Raw genomic sequence first — 14,882 nt, forward strand, 5'->3', positions numbered from 1 at the left:
CTTTGTGAATGACACAGTAGAGACACAAAGCAAAGTGAGTTTCACTTCAACACACAGCTCCAAGGTCCCGGGGTCCTGGCCTTAATCTTCACCTCGGGTCACCGTCAGTGAAGAGTGTTCTCCCTGTGTCTCTGTGGGTTTCCTCCAGGTGCTTACACCAGTCACTTACACTCAGATTTGCATTGTTCGGTAATGAAGGAATCCAGTTATAGTTCTGTGGGTTATACCTACCATGCTTTTAGAGCACATATGGAACCACGTGGGACATCCAAACACATGGAAGGGCATAAAAAACTGACACTTTACAAGAACTCGGGTTAGGTTCACGATGTCGAGTGTCAGTGTCTGATCTCTGTGGATGGATGCAGAGGTTTGATAATGAAGGCTCAATTTCCTCATCTTCGGTAATCACGCATAGGCGAATTAAAGCCATTTCCCGCCCAGTTCGTGATGAGCGCTTCACACTGCTCTCGGCTAATGCTGGGTTTAAATTAGACAGTGTGTCATTTGCAGTCTGTGTAAACAGCACTCAGTGCAGCAGTCCTTGCATTTACTCAGTCTAGCTTCTCCCTGATTAACATCCTTCAGTGTGATGTCATCCATTCTGAATTTGGTACCATTCCACACTATTACACACTGTACAGCCATATTCCTTATGAAATTAGGAGCACTTGTAGGTAGTTTGTCCTCCTGTGCTGCAGTAACAGCTTGTACTCTCGGAGGAAGGGTTTACACTAGATATTGGAAACAGTACTGTGAAGATTTGATGGCATTTAGGCATGTGAACATCAGCAAACATCGGTAAAGTAAGGTGCTGATGCCAATTCATCCTAGAAGTGCTGGGTGGTGGTCCAAATGCCGGTGCTTAGCATTGAGCATCATGGCATAAGGCTCATATGCAAGTGCATCAGAGCAATCTCTTAAATTTCCATTGCTATACAATGAATACACACACACACACACACACACACACACAGACAAAATAAATAAAGAAATAAAACAAATACCCACACGCTCTGATTGTAATTGTGTTTTGCCCCCAGATGTGTTTCACTGCCCATGAGCTGCTGACCATCTACGAGCTGAACAGTTCAGGACTCATCAGAGACCAGTTCACACAGTTAAGCCCCGCCCTCATCCAGCAGCTCCTCAGTAAAGCCTGCACTGAGACCACGCCCACCACGGACCCCAGCGAAGACACACTTAGCACCACTGAGCGTGAGTGTGCACGTCTTAAAAATGTCACAAGACGTCCCCAACATCAGCTAACTGTTCTGTGATGGTTTTATACTCTGCCCCAATTTCTGTGAGGAGTTGATGGCACTCAGCCACCCCAAAACCCCATTGAGCATGCTGACTTTAGGCTCATGTGCAGCTGCTTCAAAGAGTCACTTTACATCTCTCTCTTTCTCTAGGTTATGTGTATGCCACCCTGGCGAACACTGTGATTTGTCTGGCGGCGATGTTTGGGATCGTGATGCTGTTGTGTACATCCTGCAGCAGTGTGTTCCAGCTGTGTGTTCAGTTCTGTATCAGTCTGGCTGTGGGCTCACTGACCGGCGACGCCCTGCTGCATCTCCTGCCCACGGTTAGACTGACAGTTTCTTTCAAAATAAGAGCACACCGTTCTCCAAATTTACTGGAGCACCATCATTTGTGCTTGTGATTAATATATCGTCACTGTCCAATGAAAAAGCATGCATCTCCTATTTACAGGAGAAGGAAGAAACCTTGTTAACTTCCATTGGAAGTCAATATTTAAAAAGAAATATCCCATTTGTCCATAATATTTTTATTGGTCCATTCATCAATGTGAAGGACCACTGCTGTGTTCAAATGATGGCGTAATCTAAAAATAAAAATAAAAAAAGGTACATGATTTTCATTTGGACAGCGACGATAACAAATATTAATATAAATTTTTTCCCAATAAAATTTGACAATATTTTTTTAAATTATGGTATTCTGTGCAGAGAGGGCCATGTAGAAAAATATCAGCAAGGTTTATCACTTAGCTAAGGTACCCAAACTAAAGGCCCTTTGTTGTCGTTTGTCCTCCAATCTCTTCCCCATTCATTACTGGTCAGTTTTTGACCACAGGGCCACTGTTGGCCAGATGTTTGGCTGAAAGATGATGTGGGGCACAGTGGTGACACTGACAATGTGTGCCAATAGTGTTATTGGGCATTTTACCCACGTCAGTGCTCCACTACCCATACATTTTCAGTCAAGAATGCATCAACATTGTGGTCAGAAACTGACCATTGATGAAGTGTTAGAGGATGACTAACTCCAAGCGTGCATCAACTCTGTCTGTAACTGTACTCCACTGGAGAGGAACAGACTAGTCCTGAGGGTAGAATACACTGAGCCTCATCACATTACAGCGTCCTCCGTAGTTAAAGCTTAAGAGCTCTCCTAACCCTCATCTCCCACCGTCCTACTGTGGCCTGCTAGGGTTAAAGCTGTAGAATCTCAGCCTGGGCCTTATTACAGTGGCCCATTTTGTTGCTGAACATGGGAGAATCAGTCACGGAGCCACGTGAGACCTCCTAGTGTTTATTTCCCCCGGGCTGACGCTCATTTCAGTAATGCCTCCGCCTCTTCATCCATCCTGACGCGTGTCATAACAACATAACGGCGCCCTGTCACACAATGTCAACAGCCTGAGTGGGAAGTAACAGGATTAAGGGGCGAAAAAGGCAGCAGGCTCTAATTGAACCCAAGGCTGGAATTGCTTTTCCAATCCTTCCGGGCGAATCTGGGGAGAACGAGGAGTTTTGGTTGCTGTTAATAGTGTTGTCAGGGTTATGATTTGATAGCCTTGTGCCTTTGTGTGTGTGTGTGTGTGTGTGTGTGTGTGTGTGTGTGTGTGTGTGTGTGTGTGTGTAGTTCCTGGGCCTCCACGTGCATGAGGAAGGGCACAATGATGGACATTCAGGAGAAAACCGCACCTATACCTTCAAGTTGCTGGTGGTTCTGGGAGGAATCTATTACTTCTACCTGATGGAGACCATCTTTTCTATCATCACTCGCAAAAACAGTGACCCTCATCACCATGGTGTAAGTTACACAGCTTGTTTAATCGCCCTAGAAAAGCATTGCTGGTGGAATCCTCAGGCGTCACCATGCCCAATACCAAGTGTCAGCTAGAGGAGTGTAAAGCACCCACTCATTAACGATCTGTGGAGCATTGGAACTGTTTTCTGGAGCTTTTTTCTAACATCCAGTGTAGATTGTAATGTTCTTCACTCCTGTGTCTGGGCCTTGAATCCCACTCCAAACAAAAGGGAATCTAAAACCCAGAGAAAACCAAATGGTTGACCACTAGTCAGGGGTTAAACCTGGGTCTTATGATTTGAATCGTGAGACTTGGGGCTTCTAATTGTTTCAATGTTCATCAAACAAGTATTATTCCATTTAAACCCAGCCCAAGGCTACACCCCCAGCCGTGTTATGATGTTTATTGAAAAGGAAATGTTTGTCCCAAGCAGATTGCCACATAGTGATCAGGTGTGAGGTCTTGCCTTTATTGGAAAAGATCTGGCAACCAGCCACATTAATATCATACAAACATCAAGGGTTAAGAACCTTTTCCGGAAGAGTTAGATAAGTTGGTTTATTGCTGCCTTTTTAGGAGGAAGGAGATCCACATCACTGTGACCATGGCAAAGTCCTGGAGATGTATCAGAGGGAGAAGCAGAACAAGCTGTCTACTTCTCAAGCCGACCTGGTAAGAGCTTCCCTCTATACGCTTTCGTTCAGGAAACACGAGACCGAGAACTTTGGCAGGCGCTGACGTGGAACTGGAATCTGTGGAATCTCAGGAGAGGGATATGAGCAGGAAAGGAGTACACTGAAAGTACACATAGAAAACAAGTCATAACTCAGGGAACACCCTATTTATCCCAACTGTGCAGGACCTGAGAGACCACCACAAACGTGAGGGAGGGTCTGAAAGGATGCGGAGCTGTTCATAAACCTTTGTAGACAAAAAGGAATAGTCAGGGGTTCACTTCAGAATCTACAACTCAAATAAAATATGGTCCGGTTATGGTCCCAGAATTACTACTAAGGGTCCCACAGCGAAAAGTACCACAACAACAGCAGTTTTTCTGAGAGTGTAGACACAATACCAACTCCTAATGGCCTATTTACACACAGTCTTATTTTTTTCAGACAGAAAAAGCAGATGCAACAATTTACATAGTGTAACCTTCACACCAACGTTCACGTTTTCTGTGTAAACACTGAAACAATCTCAGAAAGACGAGGAAGAAAGAAGGGTTCACTGAGTAGCAGCAGCAGTGATGATGAATTCATCATTTGGCCTGAAGACGGAACTTCATCGGTAGAGCCACCTCTAGTTTCATCTTGGTGGTAGACCCAGGACAGAGGACCCTTCTGGTTCAAAACCACATTCCCAAAACCTTCCTGAAGCCATTTCATTACAAATCCACTTTTAGAAGTTGCCCCAGATCCTTTAAACCATGAAGCTTCTCTTAGAAAGATGTTTCCTTAAGATTTATCCATGGAAAAAGTGCTCTTCAGTGCACTCTTTGGCACCTCCTGTGGCTTTTATGGATGGAAAAGCAGGAAATTCTCTCAGTGTAGCCCCAGCCAAGGGCAGTAAGTACATTTATCCATTTCTGCAGAAGACAAAAAGTCCTCAGTGTGGCTCCTCCAACTTGTTTTGGTTCATCTCCTCCGTGACTCACAGCGTGTGCCCCTTCCCTGCAGTAATTACACTCCTCTCGGCCTCTGGTGGAGCTCCTGCTGAGAGAATAACAGTCTTGTGTTGCTCTTCTTTCCCTCGCAGGTCGATGGGGAAAACAATGTGAAGTCCTTCCCAGAACCGGCTCCTCGCACACGAGGTGAGCTCTGAGCTTCTGTGCCGAGTCACTGTGACTCAAGGCTGTGAGTCAGGCTGTAAAACTCCCTCAGCGTCCCAACAAATGAGCACACACTCCTCCACACAATTATCTGGACATAATCGTCCCCGTTCTTCTCACACCGGGGTAGACAGCGGCAACGGCTCCATAAAGCCAGAGCTGTGGGAGAGCAGGGGCGGAACTCACAGGAGAGGTGTGGAAGTGTCAAAGTGCTGGGGACGATGATGGGGGTTGGGTATTTAAAGAAGTGTAAAAAAAAGGAAGGGGGGTCTTTTAGGAACAGGCTACATTTGGCATACAGTAGTGTCCCATACTTAACTCATTAACTATTACAGAAGAAGTGGGCAAACGTTTTCCCACTTGGGTCCCAATCCCTGTTCCGTATCTGGTCACAGACCACAGATTCCAACACAGTTACTTCTAGTCAGTTAATCTAGACATAACACTCTTTCACAAACTCAGTTCACTCTCCACTTTACTCTCCTCTGTCGCACTGTCCAGCTCTTTTATAGGTCACTGGAAAGAAGCTCGCTGTGCAGTCGGATTATCCTTGAGCACCTCTATCTTCTCTGCCCGTGCTGTTCCCTGTAGAGTGGCAGGATTTGCATGTTTTGTGGGTGTGATGTCTTTGAGGGTCTCAGAAAACGAGTACATATTTAGTGCGGAATGGAACACAGCGAATATTCATTACACGACTATAAGACAATTTATTATTAGTGGTTATTTTATAATTACTACAAGCGAGTCCCCGTCCATTGGTGGCTCTGATGGGTAAACACGACTCTTACGAGGGGTGTTGAATAGGTTGTCAGGATGGGTATAATCTACTAACCCTAATGGTTCTCAGAAGTGACACTTCTGAGGGATGTAAAGAACAGTTAGTTTCGATCATTAGTTTTGTTGTGATCATTACAAAAACCAAACCATGTGTGTTGAGGAACGTGAGCTTTGTTTAGCCCTCCACCCTACAGCCCAGGGAATTTTGCCTGCTCCCAAACCTATAGAAATATTAGTGGAACGTGATTTTTTTATTTATTTATTTTGATGATGGCTATAAATTATCTTTTTTTTAAGTTTTAAGACACAATGCATTCTGACAGGGATTTGAAAAGCTACTTGATCTTGATCTAACAAACGTACAGGAATCAAGAGTGATTACATAGAAAAATAAAAATATAATAAACTTCATGTGTGCCCTGTGAAGGACTGGCGCCCCCTCCAGGGTGTATTCCTGCCTTGCCCCCAATGATTCCAGGTAGGCTCTGGACCCACCGCGACCCTGAACTGGATAAGGGTTACAGACAATGAATGAATGAATGAACTTCATGTGTTCTAATTCATACCTATACAGAAACTTACTGAATGCCCCTTATATGTCCTCAAACAGAAATGACAGAAACAGTGCTGTAAACTGTTGAGGGAGAAGGTTGTCAGGGATAAGGGGGCTATTTCACACTGGGCACATGTGTCACAAATTAACATGGAAATCCATGAGGCGGGTTAATGTGGGAAGATGACGCTTAGATACGGCTTAACTTAGCACGAATTTCGATGTCCGCTATTTACGCTAATGCTAAATTGCTAAACCTACAATTTGCTAATCTTAAAAGCTCTTTCAAGTCTGGGCGCGCTGGGAGACTCGCCGATTGGGGTCAGTGGCCATTTCCAGCCGCCCGGGTTCGTTTCTAGAGTTCATTGGTAGAGGCAAAAAATATTCAAATGCTCTGTTCGTATCTTGGAAAGTTCGTTAGTATAGGCGTTTGTTAGTAGAGGTTCCACTGTAGATACAAATACATCCACAACGGCTTCTCCATGAATGAAGCGCACTGGCTGAGCTTTCAGTTCAACAACTAAGAAATACTTTGCCCTTCTTTACAGCCATTTTTATGGACTAGACCACGTGCCTGAGTCACAGCTAATGTCCACTATTGGCTAAATCTTTGTTCTAGAAAATGCCTCTAAAATTGTCAGCTATAATCATAGCTATCATAAATATAAACTAATAAACAATAAAATAAATGTAAATGATACATATATCAACCTAACATTTCTCTTCTTCCCTTTAGAACAGAAACTGCTGCCCTACATGATCACCATCAGCGACGGGATCCATAATTTTGCGGACGGCCTGGCCATGGGAGCGGCCTTCTCAGTGTCCTGGCGTTCGGGACTGGCCACGTCTCTCGCCGTGCTCTGCCACGAACTGCCGCACGAGCTGGGTAAAGGAAAACTATGATTAGAAATGCATCGTATTCTGCCCGTTTTGTAAGAGATCTGGCTTTTTAAAGTGTACAGCCCAGACGAGAACCGTTTGTGAACTTCCTTAAAGGTGGTTATTGTCTCAGAGTTCTCCTAATGTTCTCCTCGTGTTCTGAGCAGGTGATTTCGCTGTTCTGCTGCACTGTGGTGTGTCTGTGAAGAAGGCTCTGCTCCTGAATGTTGGGAGTGCCATGACCTCTTTTATCGGACTCTACATCGCTCTCTCCATTGCCACGGATACTGTCGCCAAAGAGTGGATAGCAGCGGTGACCACCGGCCTCTTCCTCTACGTCGGACTCGCAGACATGGTGCGTCCAATTCCAAGCCAGAACATTTAAGAACCTGTATTTGTTTAAGTCCAAGTCAGACACTCAATACCTCTCTCCCTCTCTCTTTCTCTTTCTCAGCTGCCCACCATGATCCACGTGGACAGTAAAAGGCCTTGGCTGATGTTTGTTCTACAGAACCTGGGGCTGCTGACCGGTTGGGGCATTCTCCTGCTGCTGTCCTTCTTCGAGGACAAGATCGGTGTCTAGAGACTTTGGTTTTACGATTCTTTGACGGCTTGGTTCATTTGGATCTGATCTGTCAGGAGCTTCACGGTTTAACTCGGACACATAGACACACTAAAGAACTGCTAATGTGGTCAACAGATGTTGTGGAATGGTCATTTGCTCCGGAAATTGGACAACGATTTAGTGTGTGTGTGTGTGTGTGTGTGTGTGTATGTATTTACGAGCAAAATATCACACTGTGGGGACCAAAACGTGTGTGTATACACAAATTGTGGGGAATTGTATTCAAGCTGGAGGTCCCCACAATATAAATCATTACATTTTTAGGCAAAGTCATATTTTAAAGGAACACTGTGTAATATTTTGACCTTAAAATGACAGTTTCAACATCAATGTGATGGTCCACTGAGCTGTAATAGGGAGAACAAAGCCTCCGTCCTTGCTACTTTGTTCTCAGCACTGCAGAAAAAGCACTATGTAACTTTTGGAGGAGGGTAGAAAACCACACGTTCCCTAACCACTGCTGTAAAAAATGAATTACACGTGGCGGGAGCCCCAGGAGCACACCACTGACCATACAGGTGCACAGTGTTGCCCTCCAACGTATGCAGAGCCACAGATGCATGGCTACAGTCTGCAATTGTACAACTACAAAATCACTCGTATGGTCAGTAGCGCTGGGAAAACGGACAGTGTGTGTAGAAATACAGAAAGGAGGTGGTCGATTTGGAGTGACATCTGATACTTGGTGTGTGTAAAGTGTGTGTTTGTGAGGTGTGTAGCTGCTTTATTTACTGTGAGACCACTTTCCCATAATGCACTTTCTTTGCTGCTGTAGTAACAGTGGTGTACAATGATTTTTGTGTGGCTGTGTTTTCCTGTTAAGAACGGGTGTTTGAAAGACTTTTTCTTGTTTTTCTTTGTTATCTTTCTATTATTATTTCATGTACATTTTCTAAAAAGCCAAAGATAAATGTGTGAATGTAGCAAATGTTTGTTGAGGAAATATTACGTGACTTGGCACTGGAAGCCTTTGGTACATAGTTATATATTTGTGATACGCTTTTTAAGACATGAACTTGAATAAACCGATTAAAAACAGACTTGAATGTGTGGTCTTTCATTTGGTTTAAGGCTCTGAAGACTTTCATGCTCATCTCTGGAGATGATTTACCTGTGGTTTCCAATGGCAATGGTCATAGTTCAGCTGAACTCTGAGATAATCCCAATTAACTGAACTACGTAGGCTGTGATGATCAGGAACATACGAAAGTAAACCTGCCCAGAGCGTTTACTAATGACAACGCCACTCTGCAGAAGAGGCATGGTCAGGTCATTTGCACATGTTAATGACTACTATGGGACATGTCTGAGCATCCAGACTGATGTTTAGCAGCTACAGTATAATAGCAGGTCTTTCTGTCTAGAAGTATGGCCTGCAAATTTTAAGCTGTGCATCCAAGGGCCGTGATTATAACAACACTACAGTATGCGTAGACGACGCAGCGGTAGAGATCAATTTTAAAATGTAATGAGGTCAAATGTTAAAGACAGCCAAGAACTGACTTAGCACCTTCCAGTGTGGGACGCAGAGGTGCCAAAAAGCTGATAATGAGAAAAGAAACAGACCCTGAAGAACACCAAACCAAACCATGGACTGTCCGCCCCAGAGCCCAGACCTCAGCATCACTGAACCCAACTGCAACCAACTTCCGAGACTGAACTTTGGAAGTGCGGATATTTATCGTTTACATAACACTGTGCTTTATTTCCGCCCTCTACCTTTACCCCTCCACAGAAAGCAGGCAGTAACAAAGGTATTCCATTATCACCAGCAGCGAGGACCTGTTGGCTCACAAAGTTCAACCCGGTTCAGAAGAGCATTATCTTATCAGTAGCAGTCGTAAAGCTCTCCTGACTCCCTCAATCTCGCAAACCCATCGCATTCAACAGATAAGAGTCGTCGTTCTGCCAAATCACTGCATCAGCACGATTCAGTGGCTGATTTTATTTGACCCGGACTTCAGAATTGGATTAACCTGGATACAAAGGCCTGGTGATGAGGGAACTGGGCGTGTAACCGGAAGGTTGCCAGTTCGACCCCCCAGAGCCGGCAGGTCATGACTGAAGTGCCCTTGAGCAAGACACGTAACCCCCAACTGCTCTCTGGGTGCTGTGGTTGGGCTGCCCACCGCTTCAGGCTTGTGTTCTCACTGCCCCCTAGTGTTCACTAGTGTGTAAATGTGTGTTTCGCTGCACGGATTGGGTTACAATTTGGAGAAAAAATTCCTCTGTGTGCACAGTGGCAGATAAAGTGATTCTAATTCTAAATCTAACGCCTTGGTCACTTTCTGAAAAATATTATGTCAGATATGTCGGGTCAAAAAGGTCTTCTGCCTTAAATGACTGACATAGTTATCTGTCTGATTAAAGCGTCAATAAAACTTCTTTAAAAAAATCCAAAACAGTTCCATTCTTTTTTTATAGGAGCAATCTGTAAGATATTAACTGTATTTAGTCATAAAATGTCCAGGGCGTGTGATCGTAGATTAAGGAAACAGCCAAAGCTAAAACACTGCTGTCTCTCACAGCATTGCTAAAGCAGTATATTCTCTGAGGTCCTGTCTGGGATCCTGCCCTCTGTTCAATCATTTTACAGTCCGCCGTGTGCCCTGGTCTTGCAGCGATGAAATTACCAAGTTAACAGAGTTAATGTTATACTTTACAGGTCCCAAAAAGCTCCAGTGCCCTCCGTCTCCACGACCAGAGGAAAATGGCCCCGTGTTTGAAAAATGGAGGCAGTTTAGAGGCAGCAACAATACAGAACAGAGCTAGAGCTGGGTTTATTTTTCCTGAACAGGTAACAGGAAATCATTTCTGGAAAAAAATAAAGAAATACAGACACCTGTGTTTAGTTTAAAAACCATAAACGCCATAGGTTGTGTGTTTTATATAAAGAAAGTGAGACATAACGACTTTTAAAAGGGTCAGGACTGTTTTGTGTGTTTTATACGAAGGTGAATAACACCATTGCTTGTTTTAAAGTTATTAAGATTAATGTTTCTCCGTGGTGTGTGTGTTTTAAACAAATTAAGAAGTGATAATTGTGTTTGTAAAGCTTCGCGTATTCTCCTATTTAAGGTGGAACGGAGAAATCACGCTTTGTAGTACACAGCAAATATAAGCATTTCACTAGTAGCACTAGGTAGATGTTTTAGTGACATGGTTGTGTGTTTTACATGGATAAAATGGGAAATACGAAGTGTTTCAAAGCGAGTTTCGTTTATAAAACCTAGCACTAGCTTTAGCTTCCCATAGGTATTTAAGGTGGAAATGAGTATTCAATAAGAAACCGGAGATTAACCCAATAAAACTAGGGTGACCAGACGTCCTCTTTTACCCGGACATGTCCTCTTTTTTAGACTTAAAAAAAATGTCCGGGCGGAATTTCACAAACGTCCGGGATTTTGTTTTTCTAGAGCTTACATAGAACTTCGAGAAGTTTCGTTCACAAACTAGTCCCGCCCTCCCCTACTCCGTTTGGTTCGCTTGAGTGAGAAGGGGGCGTGGTGAAGTAGCCTAAAATCTTCTGATTGGACGGTCTGACTGTAGCGCTACCGTTATTGGTCGATAACCTTCTCTGTAAACATTTAGTTGGTCAGTCTGCACGTCAGTAGTCATTGTTTACGTCAGAGGCAAAGGTCCTACCCTACCCTCATCTAGAGCAGCTATGCCGGAATGTAAATGTAAGTTCTCGGGTGAATTAAAAAAGAAATTCCCATGTTTTGTGTAGCAAATAAAGGTGTGAAGGACCTGAAAAGCACACATAGGTTCAACTAAGCATACAACGGCAGCGAGGGGCACGACCTCATCACCCACCCACCCCCCCCCCAAATCTCAGATGTGGTCACCCTATTAAAAAGAAGTTTCGTTTATAAAACCTAGCACTAGCTTTAGCTTCCCCTAACTGTTTAAGGTGGAAATGAGTATTCAATAAGAAACCGGAGATTAACCCAATAAAACTCGTAAACGGACACGTAAGATGTAACAAAAGGTTTGACTACGAAAACTGTGAATAAGAAGCAAAGTTCTGCCTCCTAAACGACATTTATGGTCGTTTGTTAATTATGGACATTTATTAAATCAATAAGTAACACCAGCCTTGTCTAGTCGAAATATTTAACGTGGATTTGGACAGTAAAGGCTTGTAAATGCAGGGAAATGGCGGCCGCTTGTTCACTTTTTGTCTTTTCCTTGCGTAGGTAGATGTTTTAGTGAAATGATGAACACTTTTCTGTGTAAATATGTTAATTATGGAACATTCTTCTTAGTTATTACTATTACTAACTCGTCTCTTGCTTGTTCGTTCAGTTTTCCTCAAACTGGCAACCTGGAGGCAGACAGCTCTCTCCACTGTTTTGAAACTGTATTAAATGCTTGATGTCAGTATTACAGATTGCTCTTTAAGCAGGTGAAGGTATAGGCACATTAACCTGGGTAGGTCTCGGAAGGCGTTTAAAAAGAGCATCATGAAGCTCTCATTTTTATACAGTATTCAGGGATGATAAGTATATCACCCCACCTTTTTATACATTTCATAGGCTGAGATGGATCACATCCAAACAGTACCTGACCCCCCATGTACATATAAGGGCTTCCGCTTCCGGTTAGCGCTTTAGACATTGTTTATTAGACACTATTAGGTTCAAAAGAAAGACACTTTCCTCTCATTAATTATGATTTTGTCTTTCGCTGCCTCATAGTCTTTGATACATCAAATATATCACACCCCTTAATCATTATTTCCAAATGACGTGATTTTTTTAGGTTACTGAATATTCATTGTTTGTTATATTATTAACAATGGTTTTATTATTTTCCAGTCAGGTTTTATAAAAATAACAATCTCCGGCTTCAGGTCTCAGGCCTGGACTTGAGCTGGTCGTCTCTCACCGCTGCCCCGTGTGCTAAGACTGTTTTTGTAAGAGGCTTTGTTCACATAAGAAGTGTATGTGTAATATTTACCAGAATTCTGCTGAACTACAATGGGTTACTTCAGTGCCACTGATAAGCTTTCTCAGGCCTCACAGGGCATACAGGCCAACTCCAAAATTTCATTATTAATTATTCTTTTAATTTGTGTATTATTAAATTTCCATATTTAGCTCCGTCAGATACAAGACCAAAGACAGTGTATTTCCATTGGAACACTGTTGTTGCAGTATCCAGCTCTCTCTGGATTTTTTCATCGGCCACCGATCCAAGGAGTGTTTGAACCTCTTCAAAAGACCACGCCATAATTTTACGAGCTGCCGTTGCGAGTCGGATAAAAACAAATGTGATCTCTGCTGCAGCTGGAGATTTTTACAGATGTGGAGTTAGTGCTGGTCGTCTGCATTCCATCATGATTGACAAGTCTCTCTGTCCAATCAGTGTGCTGCAAGGTTTACATGTTACGTTTAGTACCGACTCAGCTCACATGGAACCACAAGTTAAAGGGTGCTAAACAAGAACTCGTTTCCAGGTACCAGGAACTGAATTTGCCTAATGGAAAAGTAACAAAGCAGAATAGAGCCAAGTCAAGCACAGCGGGTAACATGCAGTGGAAAAGGGCAATACGAGGATGGCCTTTAATGCAAGGTTCAAACACTACGGAAATAGACAGACTTTATTGTCTGATAATCACTGGAGATAACATCTCTCAGCAACTTAACAGTGTATCATCAACAATCCAAGCCTCAGGGGACATTCATACACACGCTGAGGTCAAGAGAAACTGTACTTAAAAGAAGTAGTCTGCACTGTGTCAAAATGTCTGTAAATTAGACCTGGCCTTCAGACGTCTGGCTCTTTTTACCTTCAGCAAATGCTCAGCACAGAGCGGCTCATTATTATTTAAAGGAGCAGGCCTCATACTGGCCTTTCCTAACAGGGCTGTTAGGAGACAGGGGGAGAATACTGTTGTGGTGTTGGATCCTTGTGGTGTTTTGACCAAAGAAGGTCACAGACATTTCATTAAGTCTGTGTTCACTTCTGGACAAAGGGGTTGAATATGTCCCCTTTAACTGTTCAGCATTTCATTATGCAGACACATTATGGACTGCAACCCCTGTTTGAAAACATCCTCACAGGGGACAGTTTTTATTTCAGACGTTTGGCAGCATTGCCAGCACCGTGTTGCTTAAGAGAGGCTGGTTGAGAGGGCTGTGATATGACAAAGGCCTGAGCTTCCTCAAAGTCTAGGACGGCGAGACAATAGTCTGGGACATCAGAAAGAAGCTGGAATTCACCAGGTTTTCTTTCAATAACAGTGGGTCATGTTTCCTAATCTGTGGTCAGCTCTGAAGAATGAGGTCAAAAGTTTGCTACAGTTTACGGTTAATCTACAATCCAATGTGTTTTGGGGACGGAATGAAAAATTCCTTAAAGATAACACTATGTTAAGCTCAATTAATGCGCGTTAATAACGCGGAACAATCTGAAACGTGTGTTTACTCTGATCCTTTTCCTCGTTGCTGAGACCTGTTTATTGTCACCTGGCTGAATACAATCTTAGAAACATATCTCTGAACAAGACTCACCTGCAGTGACAGTGGAGACGTTTATGAAAACTGATATGTGGATAGTTATCAAACACTAAATCAGAAATAAATCCCCAAAGGAGAAACACATGGCTGTTCACATGAGGAAATAAGTGAACATTTGTTGAAACCTAACCTTAACTCTGAACACAAAAGTCTTTGTGCAGCGTTACTGTAGATACAGCCTCTACTCTGGGAATGCTAATGAAATGGGGATTTACTGGCATTGAATCAAGGAAAAATTCTGAGATACCAGCGCTGGTTGTGTTGGGCCCTGCGAGTTCAGGAGCAGTAGTGGCCAAATGGATGAAGAAGCAAGCTTAGGACTGCAATGGCATTAGTTTGAACACTTTAGGGCTGGACAATAATTCAATACCGATATAAATCGCAATATAAAAAGTTAATAGCAATGATATTATATTTATACATATTTTCAGTCAGTTCATTGCACTCAATTTTACAGTTAGTTTAACATTACGTCGACAAAGCCAAGAGGATTGTTTGATGTTGATGTTTTCTGTGGCTCACATTGATATCAGAATTATATCGTATCGACCGAAATTAAGAAATCTTTTGTGATATAAATTTTGGTCCCATCGTCCAGCTCTATATTCAATGGCAGAAAAAAATGTGAA

At 43.1% G+C, this 14,882-nt stretch overlaps 1 protein-coding gene across 1 annotated transcript; it reads left to right on the forward strand.

Annotated features, from left to right (window-relative positions):
* Positions 1 to 727: 727 nt before the first annotated feature.
* Positions 728 to 7,687, forward strand: slc39a4 (solute carrier family 39 member 4). Its single transcript, XM_066675843.1, has 9 exons — positions 728 to 801; positions 1,044 to 1,218; positions 1,416 to 1,588; positions 2,893 to 3,063; positions 3,638 to 3,733; positions 4,820 to 4,874; positions 6,959 to 7,111; positions 7,272 to 7,459; positions 7,559 to 7,687. The coding sequence occupies exons 2-9, from the start codon at positions 1,044 to 1,046 to the stop codon at positions 7,685 to 7,687; spliced, it is 1,140 nt and encodes a 379-aa protein (XP_066531940.1). The 5' UTR covers positions 728 to 801.
* The last annotated feature ends 7,195 nt before the right edge of the window (positions 7,688 to 14,882 follow it).

This window comes from Hoplias malabaricus, chromosome 6 (genome assembly GCF_029633855.1).
Source record: "Hoplias malabaricus isolate fHopMal1 chromosome 6, fHopMal1.hap1, whole genome shotgun sequence".
Lineage (NCBI taxonomy): Eukaryota > Metazoa > Chordata > Actinopteri > Characiformes > Erythrinidae > Hoplias > Hoplias malabaricus.

Excerpts from the sequence above, each read along its gene's own strand:
- slc39a4 (XM_066675843.1), top strand. The coding sequence starts at position 1,044 with ATGTGTTTCACTGCCCATGAGCTGCTGACCATCTACGAGCTGAACAGT. Across the intron at positions 3,734-4,819 it reads CTACTTCTCAAGCCGACCTG|GTCGATGGGGAAAACAATGT; the intron begins GTAAGAGCTTCC and ends TTTCCCTCGCAG. Across the intron at positions 4,875-6,958 it reads ACCGGCTCCTCGCACACGAG|AACAGAAACTGCTGCCCTAC; the intron begins GTGAGCTCTGAG and ends TCTTCCCTTTAG.